At 40.8% G+C, this 13698-nt stretch overlaps 1 protein-coding gene across 3 annotated transcripts in view; it reads left to right on the forward strand.

Annotated features, from left to right (window-relative positions):
* ATP8B1 (ATPase phospholipid transporting 8B1) overlaps positions 1-13698 on the forward strand; it is a 110555-nt gene that overhangs the window by 67068 nt on the left and 29789 nt on the right. For all 3 annotated transcript variants that reach the window (XM_082354983.1, XM_082354984.1, XM_082354985.1), the window contains exons 3-12: positions 711-808; positions 2490-2603; positions 4204-4302; positions 4416-4477; positions 7389-7461; positions 7576-7646; positions 9285-9367; positions 9488-9646; positions 9812-9900; positions 11975-12165. In XM_082354983.1, coding sequence (XP_082211109.1) covers positions 711-808; positions 2490-2603; positions 4204-4302; positions 4416-4477; positions 7389-7461; positions 7576-7646; positions 9285-9367; positions 9488-9646; positions 9812-9900; positions 11975-12165 — 1039 coding nt within the window. The remainder of the gene's footprint in view (positions 1-710; positions 809-2489; positions 2604-4203; positions 4303-4415; positions 4478-7388; positions 7462-7575; positions 7647-9284; positions 9368-9487; positions 9647-9811; positions 9901-11974; positions 12166-13698) is intronic.

A 13698-nucleotide genomic window follows, 5' to 3' on the forward strand; every position in this document is an offset into this window, starting at 1 on the left:
AACCCCGATCTATGATCAGGACTCAAAAGTGTTGAATTCGTCGGCGATACCCTTTTTCTTTGATTTATTCATTCACTAAGTAGGTAATGGGTTATACATTTTACAAACCAAGTAAATGAGTTTGAAGTAATAATTTAGCTGTCACTTTGTAGAGCTCTGGGATTTTTGTTCGGGCCATGTTTAAATGAGGATTTCTCTTTTAGAATCGAATGTTCTATGAACAGTGGGTCCAGTTACAACATGGTCATTGGTTTGCTCAGGCTGCCCTAACAAAGTACCATAAACTGGGCGGCTTGAACGGCAGATATTTCTTGTCTCACAGTTCTGGAGGCTAGAAGTCTGAGATCAAAGTGTTGCGGTCTTGATTCCTTTTGAGGGCTGTGAGGGAAAGATCTGTTCCAGGCCTCTTTCTCCTTGGCTTGTAAGTGGCTGTCTTCTCCCTGTGACTTCACACTGTCTTCCCTCTATGGGTATCTCTGTCCCAATTTTCTTTTGTCATAAGGACAGCAGTCATATTGGATTAGGGTCCACTCTAATGACCCCACTTTAACTTAATTGTATCTGCAGTGACTGTTTCCAAATAAGGTCATATTCTGAGGTACAGGATCGGGTTAGGGCTTCAGTGTGTGAATCTAGGAAGGACATAACTCAACCCATAGCAACATGCGAATTTTCTACTTGATGGACTTTTTTCTCTTTCTTTTTTAAAGATTGTACATGGCAAGTCAAAGCAAATGATCGAAACTTCCACGAACAACCTCATTTTATGAACACAAAGTTCTTTTGTATTAAGGAGAGCAAATATGCGGTAAGTTGATTTTAACTTCCTAAATTAATTTTAGTAAAAGCCAGTTTTTCCCAATAGCCATCATGCTTACTGGCTTTGTGTGACACCTGCCTTCCATGTAACCCCTGGCCTGGGGCTACTGATAATCATTAGTTCTCTAGAATGTCATTTTTTAAATTGAAGTATAGTTGATTTACAATGTTGTGTTAATTTCTGCTGAACAGCGAAGTGATTCAGTTTATATATATATATATATATACATACATATATATACATACATACACACATTCTTTTAAAAATTCTTTTCCATTGTGGTTTATCACAGGATATTGACTATAGTTCCCTGTGCTATACAGTAGGACCTTGTTGTTTATCCATCCTATATATAATAGTTTGAATCTGCTAACCCCAAACTCTCACTCCATTCCCTTTGGCAACCACAAGTCTGTTCTCTAGGTCTGTGAGTCTGTTTCTGTTTCCTAGACAGGTTCATTTGTGTCATATTTTAGATTCCTGGAATGTCATTTTTATTCATCACACTAAGATTAACTACCTTAAGGGTGTTTGGGGGTGGCTTAAAACAAAACAAAATTGTGTAGATTGAAATTTCCCCTCTGTATGTACAAAGCTCTTTTAAAAATATTTTATAAAATAATCTACAGTAATATCACAGAAGCCTTGTTTTTGACAGTAATAAGAATTCGAAAGGAATCTTAGTAACTTATTTCCCCCTCCTCTGCCTGTGATGGATTTAGAGACTTTGAAGATATTTTCACCTCAAAAATGCTTATTATCATTGAAATATAAAGAACCCCCATTACGTCTGGGCTGAAATGTTTGTCTGTTAGATCCCTAGGACTGCTCTAACGAAGTACTACCACTTGGGTGGTTTAAGTCAACAGAAATTTTTTCTCTTACAATTCAAGGGGTCAGAAGTTTAAAATGAAGGTGTCAGCAAGGTTGGGTCCTTCTGGAGCATCTGAGGGAGAATCTGTTCCAAACTTCTCCTGTGGCTTCCGGCTGACAATCCGTGGTGTTCCTTGGCTTGTAGACGCATCACTCCAATCTCTGCCTCTGTCTTCACACGGCCTCCCTGTGTGTTTCTGTGTCTTTGCCCAGTTTTTCTCTACTAAGGCCAGCAGTCATTGGATTAGGGCCACCTTAATCCAGCATGACTTCACTGTAACTTGATTACATCTGCAAACACTCTATTTCCAAATAAGATGACCGTCACAGGTATCGGGGTCAGGACTTGAGCATATCTTTCGGCGCACACAACTCAACCACACCCGTTTCTTTTTCTTACACAGCCTCCATCCCTCTTAAGTAAAAGAATGTTCCTTTTTCCCCCACGTTGACGTCTCCCATTTTCTTCCCATCTTTGCCGCATTTTCAAGGAGGCTCTAAGGGGTCAAGGGACCCAACAGCAGGATCAATTTGGTCACAGTCGGATTTGCCACAGAGACCTTTGAGGTGAAATGTCTGCATCTTGTTACCGTCTCTGACATAAGCCTCCAAGGGGTCATCTTGAGGCCCAGTTAGAAGTAAAAGCTTAAAGGAAATCTCAGTACCTTTCTGACAGATTACGTCCTTGGTCCCTGTAGGCTACAGGGCTTAGTGATTTTTGCGGGTGTATATACATTGTGACACTGTGTTAAGTGTGTGGCATTGTTTAGAATGACTTTCTCATTTTTTCCAACAGAATAATGCAATTAGAACATACAAGTATAATGCATTTACCTTTCTACCAATGAATTTGTTTGAGCAGTTTAAGAGAGCAGCCAATTTCTATTTCCTGGTCCTTCTTATCTTACAGGTAATACCCTTTGATATCTTAAATCTGCTCTGAATTATGGTGACTTAATAACATTCAGGTTGTTATTGTTTAAGTTGCATATAAAATGTGAGTAATCTTGAAAGTTTTCTATATGGATGTCTGAGCTCTGCACGTAAGGGAAAGTGCCTTATAGACAGAACCAGCTCAACAATGTTAAATGAACAGAGAATGGGAGCAAACGGAAATGTTATTTTAATTCTGTATTTAAAAAAATTCAATTTCCTACTGATGTCAGTGGTAAAACTGGTTTCCCTGAAGTGAGTAAAGTTAAAATCTTCACTTTGTAAAATAATCGTACCTTAAAATTAAATCCATTTTTTCATGGTTGGCCTTTATTTTTTTATTTGGATGCCAAAATATTGTTGATTTTTATTAGTATTTTGGTCATAATTCTCAAATTATTTTGTGAACTGGTTTTACACTACTGGAAAGGCCTAATCTTTTCTTGAGGGTTTTTTTTTTTTTTTTTTTTTTATCTTAATCGTGGCAAGGAATTCACTTATCTGGAGAGCAAAGTGATACCTTCCCTTTACTTCCTTCTAGAGGGAAAAGGGGAGTTCCACATATTGACAATAATGTGGGAAATGAGCTTTCTCTCTTCTAACCATCCCCTAATTATCTTTTCTGAAGGTACAGTGATCCAAATTAGGGAACTAGTAATAGCCTTAGACAGCCCTTTCCTTGCACTGTTACTTCACTTAATTCTTGTGCTCGTTAAGTACTATCATAACCTTCAATTTGCAGAGAAGAACTGAAGCCTGGTGAGGTAGAGCAACTTGCTTCAAGTCCTATCACCCTACGTGGCGAGGCTGGGTAGGACTTGGATGCAGGAGTTTGACTCCAAAGCTTGTCATTTTAACCACTACATGATATGGCCTGATGATCAATAGGATGGTTGCAAGAGATCTTTACTTGCTTCCCAATCTTTTATTCCAACTTGATGGCCATCTTGATGGATGTGAGGCTTCCTGCAAGGCCACCCTCTTTCTTGGCTAGACTGATAGCAAGGACCATGAAGGAAGCACTTTCTCCTAATGGTCCCAAAGATGCCCCACCCAATCCAGAGCCAGCCACTATCTACTGCCATTTTTGCCTCCATCATGGGACCCTCAGAGACCACTGCTGAACAACCAGCAGTGTAAAGCCTGCTGTATGCATTCCCTAGAAGTTAAAGGACCACTTCTCCCTGGGATCCTACAGTGCCTGCCCGTTGTTAATTATGACTTTCACAAAAGGTTTGGAGCATTTCTCTCTTAGATATCATGTTACAAAGCTTCCTTGGTGTCCTGTGAAAGCCATAATGAGACCAGGAGCCACTGTCCTCTGGGCTGTGTCCCAGGAGACCGGAAGTGAGAGAGAGAGAGAGAGAGAGAGAGAGAGAGAGAGAGAGAGAGAGAGAGAGGCACGAGAAAGGTTAGCTGGATGCTTCAGCACCTTTTCATGCCTGCTCGGCAGGATGCAGGCCTGGATGATAATGGAGATTAACCTTAGAATCAACAAGCTTAGAATTAGCAGTTGCCTGCAGGTTAGCTGTGCCTTCCTGGGCACACACGTACGCCTTCTTTTTTATCTCTTTCAGGCAATCCCTCAAATCACGACCCTGGCGTGGTACACCACCCTGGTGCCCTTGCTCGTGGTGCTGGGCATTACGGCCATCAAAGACCTCGTGGACGACGTGGTAAGGATTTTTTGTGCAGCTTCCTCCTCACTGCTGCAAGCATATTTTCAAGTGGCATTAATACTTGACATTTTGAGATTATTAAAATAACCTTTCCCATCCCTCCTCTCAAGGCTCGCCATAAAATGGACAACGAAATCAACAATAGGACGTGTGAAGTCATTAAGGATAGCAGGTACCATGCTTTTCTGAATGTGTGACTTTCTTCCAAGGATGTAATGTACAAATACATCTAGAAACATCCTCAGAGATAACTATTTGAACTTGGAAGTCTATCAGTGCATGAACCTTTTCCTTGTAAAGGCCTCTCTTCACTTCCTAAGACAAAGCTATACCTAAATTGGGGTCCAGGCGGTTGCCTGGTGGGGCTCTCTGTCCTCGGCACTCCTGTGTTTACATAGCCCGTCATCCTGGCGTGTGCTGCTCCATCTCTGCTCTTCCCAAACTTATGCTGCCCAGGGCTTTGCCCGGATGTCCTGACACCCTTCCTGACTCCCCAGCTACAGTGATTTCTTCCTTCACTGTGGTTTTTTTTTTTTAATAAATTTATTTATTTATATATTTATTTATTTCGTTGTTGCACGCGGGCTTTCTCTAGTTGAGGTGAGCGGGGGCTACTCTTCGTTGCAGAGTGCGGGCTTCTCATTGCGGTGGCTTCTCGTCGCAGAGCACGGGCTCTAGGCACGTGGGCTTCAGTAGTTGTGGCACGTGGGCTCCATAGTTGGGGCTCACAGGCTCTAGAGCGCAGGCTCCGTAGTTGTGGCTCACGGGCTTAGTTGCTCCGTGGCGTGAGGGATCTTCCCGGACCAGGGCTCGAACCCGTGTCCCCTGCATTGGCAGGCAGATTCTTAACCACTGCGCCAGCGGGTAAGTCCCTCGCTGTGTTTTTAGAGCGTTTTGTTTTCATCTTTCTTATTATGATCTGAATTTCATTAGAATTACTTGTGTGGAAGTCTCATCTGTCTGGAACTCTAAGTTTCTTGGGGAGACTGCACCTGGTGGTGTTTGTTTTTGTGTCCACCTGAGCATCCAGCACACAGAATGTGCTCGTCAATGTTTGCTAAAGTAACGTAGTCAATGGTGACCAACGTGCCAACTCAGGGACCAGTGATGAGTCGTTTTTTTGAGCAAGAGCTTCGAGGCAGAACTACAAATTCAAGTGCTAAAAATAGTGACTAAGGCCCAATTCAAAGACGTTTCATGTGTCAACACTGAGGAAAATAACCCGAGTTACAGCCACGCTTCAATGGTGTCTACTTTAAATATAGACTATTTCAATCTATAAATATGTTTAGATGCTTTTTTTCCCTTCCAAATAAATAGATTCTGTTCCAAAGGTTACCCTTCAAGTCACTTAGAATCACTGTCGTGGATGGTGGTGAGATTCATAGCTAGCCCACAGAGCCCTGTTTAGCCCACAGCCCGGCTGACTACACTGGTAAAGAGTAGCTCTGAGTAGCCTTGAATTGGGGTTAGGAGTGCATATCGGGCATGACTGTGGCCCCGACAGCCCATGTATGGGGACTTGGGCATCCGTGGGGCAAAGTGACAGGGGTCTCCCAAGGGGAAACTGGACATCACAGTGGAAGAGTCAAACGGAATTGCTTCTAATACCCCTGAAGAGCCGTGACAAGAAGGTGCTTAACTTATTCATTTATAATTGAGACCCACACGCACATTGCTAATTGATCATTTCAGAAATATTAAAATGTAAACTAACTACCATTCCTCTTAGTGAAAGATAAGCCAGGTTAAGAAAAATCTTGAGATTAAAAATTGTGTATTAAATTCTTGTAAAATTGGGGAAACTGGGGTATAAGCGTATATTTTAAATGTATTTTAAATCTCCAGGTCTCTTTTATCCATAAATTAATGGGAGGACCAACATAGTAATTGGATTTCTGCCTCCAAAAAAATTAAGGTTATTAGTTGTGGTAGGTTCATAATATCTGTTAGGGATATCTTTTCTATAATGAAAACCTTTAAAACAGACAACAGGCAGACCTTACCTTATTGCATTTTGCCTTATTGTGCTTCACAAATACTGCATTTTTTTTAACAAATTGAAGGTTTGTGGCAACCCTGCGTCAAGCAAGTTGCCGTATTTCCAACAGCATTTGCTCATTTCGTGTCTCTGTCACATTTTGGTAATTCTTGAAATATTTCAAACTTAATCATTATTATTTTTTTGTTATGGTGATCTGTGATCAGTGATCTTTGATGTTGCTTTTGCAAAAAGATTGCAACTCACTGAAGGCTCAGATGACAGTGTTTTTTAGCAATAGAGTATTTTTAAAGAATGTACGTACATTTGGTTTTTAGATATAATGCTATTGCACACTTAATAGACTACAGTATAGTGTAAACGTAACATTTATATGCACTGGAAACCAAAAATTTCATATGACTCGCTTTATTGCAGTATTTGCTTTGTTGTGGTGGTCTGGAACTGAACCTGCAGTATCTCCGAGGTCTTCCTATACTATATTTTAAAACTTTAAAAAAATGTTGACTTGTTAAACATTTAAATGGGTGTTTCCAGTAGAATTTAATACTGAAGGAAGCAATCTTTTTATTTTATCAGTATCCTTAGGAGATTCATTAGGAAAGGGGTACACACTCATCAAAAAGATAACTTTAAACAGTAGAGAGGAGGCCAGCACTAAAGCTCCGTGACGATTCCAGGTGGCCCATGTGGGAGCCATACTGCATCCCTGTCCTGGCACCAGCAGGTGATGGATAACTGAGAGGAAAGGAAGGAGAAGGGCTGGGAGCACAGGACATGAGCAGAAACAGAGGGGTGGCATGTGTCTCCTTCCCACACATGTAAGGAGCCCCCACTGACCCTCAGTTATACAACATAGAATGGAAAGGACACATCAAAGTCAGCACCCCCATTGTTACTTCCTTCAGAGGAGAAGACGATCCTGTGACCCCTTAATCATCAGACGGCTGAACTTTTGGCAGACCTTTTCCCTGTGATGTATATGTTTTCCCAGAATCTTTGGCTTCCGGACAGAATAATTCCAAATCTCTTGCCAGTAACTTTAAAAAGCCACTAAACTATCATTCTTTTTAATATTTAGGTTCAAAATTGCCAAGTGGAAAGAGATTCAAGTCGGAGATGTCATTCGTCTGAAAAAAAATGATTTCATCCCAGTAAGTGGACAAGCTCTGCTGTCTCATTCCTTGTCCTCACATCTGACCTGGTGCTCAGTTTTGCCTCGGGGGTCGGGGTCTCTCTGTGTTATCGGTGTGTTTTGTTTCAAACAGGCTGACATCCTGCTGCTGTCCAGCTCTGAACCTAACAGCCTCTGCTACGTGGAAACGGCTGAACTGGACGGGTAGGTGGGTCTTAGGTGGGCCTGTTGGAAAGCTAACCTTTGGAAGGCTAACCTTTGTTACATTGAAAGCTGTGCAGCTGGATGAGAAGCCCTGAGGTCTGGCCTTACCTCTACCCCCTGCTGGCTGTCCAGCAGCCTCTGTAGGAGACCAGCCTCTCTTTGTCTTTGCCTTGTTAGTACCTAGAAGGACCCACAGTAAGACAACAGTGGTCTGACTCCCTAGTAGACCAACTTCTCTTTGCCCACTCCATCGCCATATTTGAAAGCCCACTTTCAGGGAAAGTAGCAGGTTTGATGACACAGTGTATGCCTGAGCCCTCTGTAAGCTGCTGAGCAGTGTTCAGACACAGATGAATGACTATTAGTATCTGTTTTGGAAAAAAAAAGAATAGATTTTTGAATTCTTTGCCAGTGAACCGTTTTCCCCCTTTGTTGGTTTTGGTTATTATGCTGCCACTTGAAAAGATAAACTTCCATTTTTGACCATTTTGACCGGTTTTCGGTATACGTATGGAGTGCTGACGAGGTTGCATTAGTTTTGCGTGGTAGCTCATTTAATCTTTTCCACAACCCTATGAGGCAATATTATTATTACCTCGAAGTTACCCGTGAGGAAACTGAGGCACTGGAGGTGAGGTCGCCTGCCCAGGGTCACACAGTGGGTGGCAGAGTTGGGGTGCTGCTCCCCTGTGCTCGCTCCCAAGGCCAGTGCCTGTGTTTCCCATTCTGGCATAAACCCCTTTCCCCACACCCTAGATGTGCGTAAGCTTCTTTATGGAGAGCTGAGATCATCTGAGTAAAAACGAGGGCTTTCTTTGCTCTATAAATCAGTCCTTTGATTGTTCAACCTTCACTGTAAACAGCAGCTCTTATTCCCGTGAATGAGAGATTCTAAAGTTTTACAAAGATATAAAATGCTAGCATGCTCTGTCAGAGCAAACAGAATGGAAAGTTGAGAACCACTGGTCCACTTCTTAGTGCGTGGAAATCCCCAGTCAGTATTTGTGGAACTTGAAAAAAGTTATTCATCGTAGTAAGACAGGCTTGCTTTCCAGAGCATGTGTGCCCAGCCTGGCCCTGCATGTCCTCTTGCATGTGCCTAGCCTTCCACTGCGGTGGGGACATGCCAAGTATTGGGGGTAGGGTGACCATGTCCTTTTTTAGATAGAATTAATCTTTCAAAGACATAGGATCCAGTTATTCACTCTAGAAAATGTTAAGTTGATAGAGTCTTGACCCTTTCAAACACAAATATGTTTTGTAGAATTATCTTAGTGTGATTAAATATTAGAAGATATGTTTTTAAACAGCAGTTTGATAGTTCAGGTTGGTGGTAAGAATTAAGTTAGTAAGAAGAGGGAAAGGAAGCTTCTGGGTACCTCTGTCCTACCCAGATTGCCTCACTGTAACAAACAGCAAAGGGGGCCAACATTTCCCGGGTCAGGGGTTTTTGTCTAGTTCAGGGGATAACTTCATCCAAACCTGAAGTTCCCAAGTGAACAGAGAGTTTGAAAATAGAAAAAACTAATTATTTAGCTTTCATTTCCAGGTGTGCCTAATGTTACTTTGTACAATTTTCTTTAACTTCCTTTTCAAACTCTGAAATTTGTTCATTTAATTTTTTTTCTCTTCCTTTAGAGAAACCAATTTAAAGTTCAAAATGGCACTTGAAATCACACACCAGTATCTCCAAAAAGAAAATTCATTGGCAGCATTTGATGGTTTGTGCAAACATGTCTTACTTTGTTTCAAATTTTCGTTGCTTGATTCAGTCCGTATTAATTAAAACCAGAAAATCTTTCATATGTGAGTACTTATGTAGATCATATCTCCTTTAAAAGGTTTTATTGAATGTGAGGAACCGAATAACCGACTAGATAAGTTTACAGGAACACTATTTTGGAGAAATACAAGTTTTCCTTTGGATGCTGATAAAATTTTGTTACGCGGCTGTGTAATCAGGAACACTGATTTCTGCCATGGATTGGTCATTTTTGCAGGTACTTTCTGAGTCTCTTGGGAAATTGATCTGTAGGCTCATTAAAGATTTAAAGGAGGAAATTGATTTTATGTCCTTTCTCTGTTGAAACCAAAGAGTCATTTTATTGACATGCCAGTGAATTGATTTTCCCAATTGTTGATCATATTGAATTTTCCATTTTTAGGTGCTGACACTAAAATAATGAAGAATAGTGGGAAAACCAGATTTAAAAGAACTAAAATTGATTACTTGATGAACTACATGGTGTATACGGTACTTATTTTCTGTTTTGGTATATTGCTGTCTTTTGGTCTAGATTTGTTGACGCAGAGAAGTCTTACCTCCGTAGGCCAAGTAGAAAAGTTCACAAGGTGCACCAAGGTTGGGAGGGGGTGGGCGGGAGAGGAGATTCCCTCACCTTTTCTCAGAAACGCTACATTTCTAATTGGAGGATCTCCCTGGGAATGTAAATTTCAGTTGTTGGGTACCCTGAGTTGATGAGTGATCAGTTGGGAAACCAGGGAGCCGTAGATAAGTTAGTGGGACTGGGCTCCTGAAGTCAAGGTAGGGTTGATTTTACTGCTGTTAGTTTCCCATAGGGATAGTTCTCTTAAAAGCCAACCTTTCCCCCCCCCCCCAACATGTACTGTATGAGTCCAAATATAAGGCAAGTTTAGGTATAAGGTCTCTCAAGGGTCCCCAAGACCACCCTCAGTTTTGATGATTCACTAGGAGGACTTATAGAATTCAGTGTATAGTTGTCCTTATAGTTAGAATTTATTATGATAATTCTTGCTTATTACAAAGCAAGATCAGCAAAGGGAGAAGGCTCATGGGGCAAAGTTCAGAGGAAACCAGGCACAAGCTTCCAAGAGTCTTCTCCCAGTGGGGTCATACACACCAGACACACTTAATCCACCCCAGTGACAATTTGTGTCAGCCCATGTGAAGTGTTGGTTATACCAGAGAAGCTCATTAGAGACTCAGTGCCCGGGTTTTATTGGGGTCTGGTTGTGTAGGCACTTATCTGCCTGGCATGTACCAAAATTTCAGACTCCCTAAAGGAATGTGGGTATTCAGCATAAAACATATTGTTTTACACAAATAGTTAGGCACAATGAGCCATTCTTATCAGAGAATAAGAAATAAGGAATCAGGAAACCCTTCCAAAATCTAAGTTCCCAGAAGCCAGCCAACAGTCAACCTTGCAAACAGGCCTTCTAAGGATAGCAGTCTCAGGACTGCTATGGTAACTGTTCTGCATGTAGGGTGGCCCTAAATATCAGGCAGTCCTCCAGTTTGCCAATGAGAAATTTTTTCAGGTATTTAGTTTAGTTTGGTATGTTCACAGGGGAGGTGAATTCTAGGTCCTTCTAGTCCACCATCTTGATCAATCTGATCTAGTTTAATTTGAATACGTAAACTTTTAGAGACTTATAATACTTACAGTACTTCAATTGCATATACATATTCAAAATTACATAAAAGTAATATAATAATTTAAGAGACAATTCGTTTTTCCCTGCTCTCACATTTCATGAAAACTTCATTTGAACTTTTCTGATGCATCTTCCATGTCATTGTCTTGGTTGTGGCGTGAGCCTTCACAAGACGCCCATCATCTCTTCACAAGGTGCTCAGCATCTCTCCTCTGTGCCAAGTTCTTTTGAAATATAGCACTTTTGGAATCTGTGTCCAGAAAACCAAATTTGCCCCTGGAAATTTTATTCTTACCCACAAATACCCAACTAGCACTAGGGCTGTTGACTTTTTTATTCATCCCTTAAGTATATGCTCTATTTCCACAACAGAATACTTACTGTATGACTTCTTAAAGGATCTTAAACGTTAAGTGATCATTAAACCTTCAGGAATAATTACCCAAATCTGGGTGAAATTTCCTTGCCTTTTTTTAAAAAATCATTTCCTTCAAACATTTGCTATACGTATCCCAATTTAGCATTCTTTGAAATTGTTTCATGCTAAGGTAAGGTGTCTTTCCCAGACAGCATGCTATTGTTCAAAGGAAAAGTAATTGAGAGGATGTTCAATAATATGAGAATATTTAAAGATTTGAATATAAGATACCACCTTCTCTTCTGAAAGATAATTTTGGGAACAAAACCTCACCTTATATGTGGTATGTAGGATAAATCAATCAACCATAGAAATAAGTAGACTTTCAAAGCATTCTTATGACACTGTTTCTATTTTAAGTGTGTTGTTTTTACAGACTACTAAATTATCATACATAAGGAAAGTATTGATAAGATAAACTAGCGTCTATAAAATGCATGGGGTCGACAATGCATCTTTAGAATAAACTTAACTGTTGAATGTCTTTTAGATCTTTGTTGTTCTTATCTTGCTTTCTGCGGGTCTTGCCATCGGCCATGCTTACTGGGAAGCTCAAATTGGCAATTTTTCTTGGTACCTCTACGATGGAGAAGACGCTACACCCTCCTATCGTGGATTCCTAAATTTCTGGGGCTACATCATTGTTCTGAATACCCTGGTGCCCATCTCTCTCTACGTCAGGTAAGGCTGTCTTCTCTTTGGCCTTTCGCTTTAATGGAAGAACACAGTACATCTTCCCAACTTAACACCTTCAACTCTAGTAATTCTTGTTTCAAAGGTCATAAGGAACAAGTAAGAAAATAGCTTTCATTTCAGAATTGAGGGTGATACGGGGAAAGGAAATTAACGTTGGTGTGTCTACTTTGTGCCAGACACAGTATCTTTTATCTCGACCTCTTGACAGATACAGCTACCAGATTCAGAGATCAAACTCTACTCCTTAGTCACTTGCTTGGCAAGATTCCTTCTTGGTGGGTTCCAAAGCCCAAGCATCAGAAAGAGCTGGGTGAAGATTTAGAACATCATGGAATAACTTGGTTGTTTTCCTTTTCAGGAGCCTTCCTAACCTCTTTTCTGTGTCTTCCTTATTACCACCTGCTACACCTATTGCTTGCAAAACTCACTGGGTTTCCTGAATGCTGCCTTCTAATGGGAATACCACTCTCCCTGCCCACCATCAACCTCTCAAAATGTTCTGTGTTTCTCATCTCAACCTCATCCGCGATAAGAGTCAGGATCGTATCTCTGACAAATGGTCATCACCTTGTTTTGTGATATTTCTGACTTTTTTTACTTTTTCGTTTTTTAATATCAAAGTTCACTATCCCTGGTCAATTGAACTTTCGACCATTGGGAGAGAAATTGTGCCTTGAAATATATCCAGCATTCAGAGTCTCCTCTTAGTTCCAATAAGTAATAGCCCAGAGGCATATAGGGCCACATGCACACCTGTAATTAGAAGCATTTACTTTATTTTAATTTTATTACATGTGCATTTGTTTTATTTTTAATTTTATTACAGGTAGTTACTATTGTTCTTTTCACATGAAGTAAAGCCCTGGGGAGCCATGTGTTTGCAGTTATTTAAAAAAAAAACAAAAACTGAGATGAGTTTTACCTTTGTTAGGGGAACTATTATACAGATTATTTTGTCTCTATCTATAAATGTATGTTATGAAATAAACCGTATATGTAGTTTTAGGTTTAAAAAGTCACGTCATGTGACTAATATGATTTTCTTTGTTTCTCTTGGAAGTAAAGGTCCTTTCAAACTATAAATCGATCAGGTCATTTCAGATAGTATCTCTGCTTTGTTTTTAACCCTACAGTCTATTCATTCAGAATAGACTCACTGAAGCCACACTATACCCACAAGGCCCATGTGATCTGCTGCTCTGCCCTCCACACCCAACCATAACCTCCAGCATCTCTACCCACTCCCTGGACTCCTTCATCTCTAGCCTCCTTGAATTCCTCAGCCGTACCAGTGCCTGCCACAGGGCCTTTGTGCCTGCTCTGACCTCCACCTGTAACATGCTTTTCCCCTCCATATCTACATGGTTGCTCTTTCATTTCCTTCAGGTCTCTGCTCAAAAATCACCTTATCCCCCTGGCTTTTCCTGACCCTCTCTTTCTTAAACATCACTTCCTCTGCCTGTCGGTCTCCAGTCCCTCACCCTGCTTTGATTTTCTGCAGAGAATTTTCATCACCTG

Source organism: Balaenoptera borealis (assembly GCF_965194805.1).
Source record: "Balaenoptera borealis genome assembly, chromosome: 14".
In the NCBI taxonomy this organism is placed as follows: domain Eukaryota; kingdom Metazoa; phylum Chordata; class Mammalia; order Artiodactyla; family Balaenopteridae; genus Balaenoptera; species Balaenoptera borealis.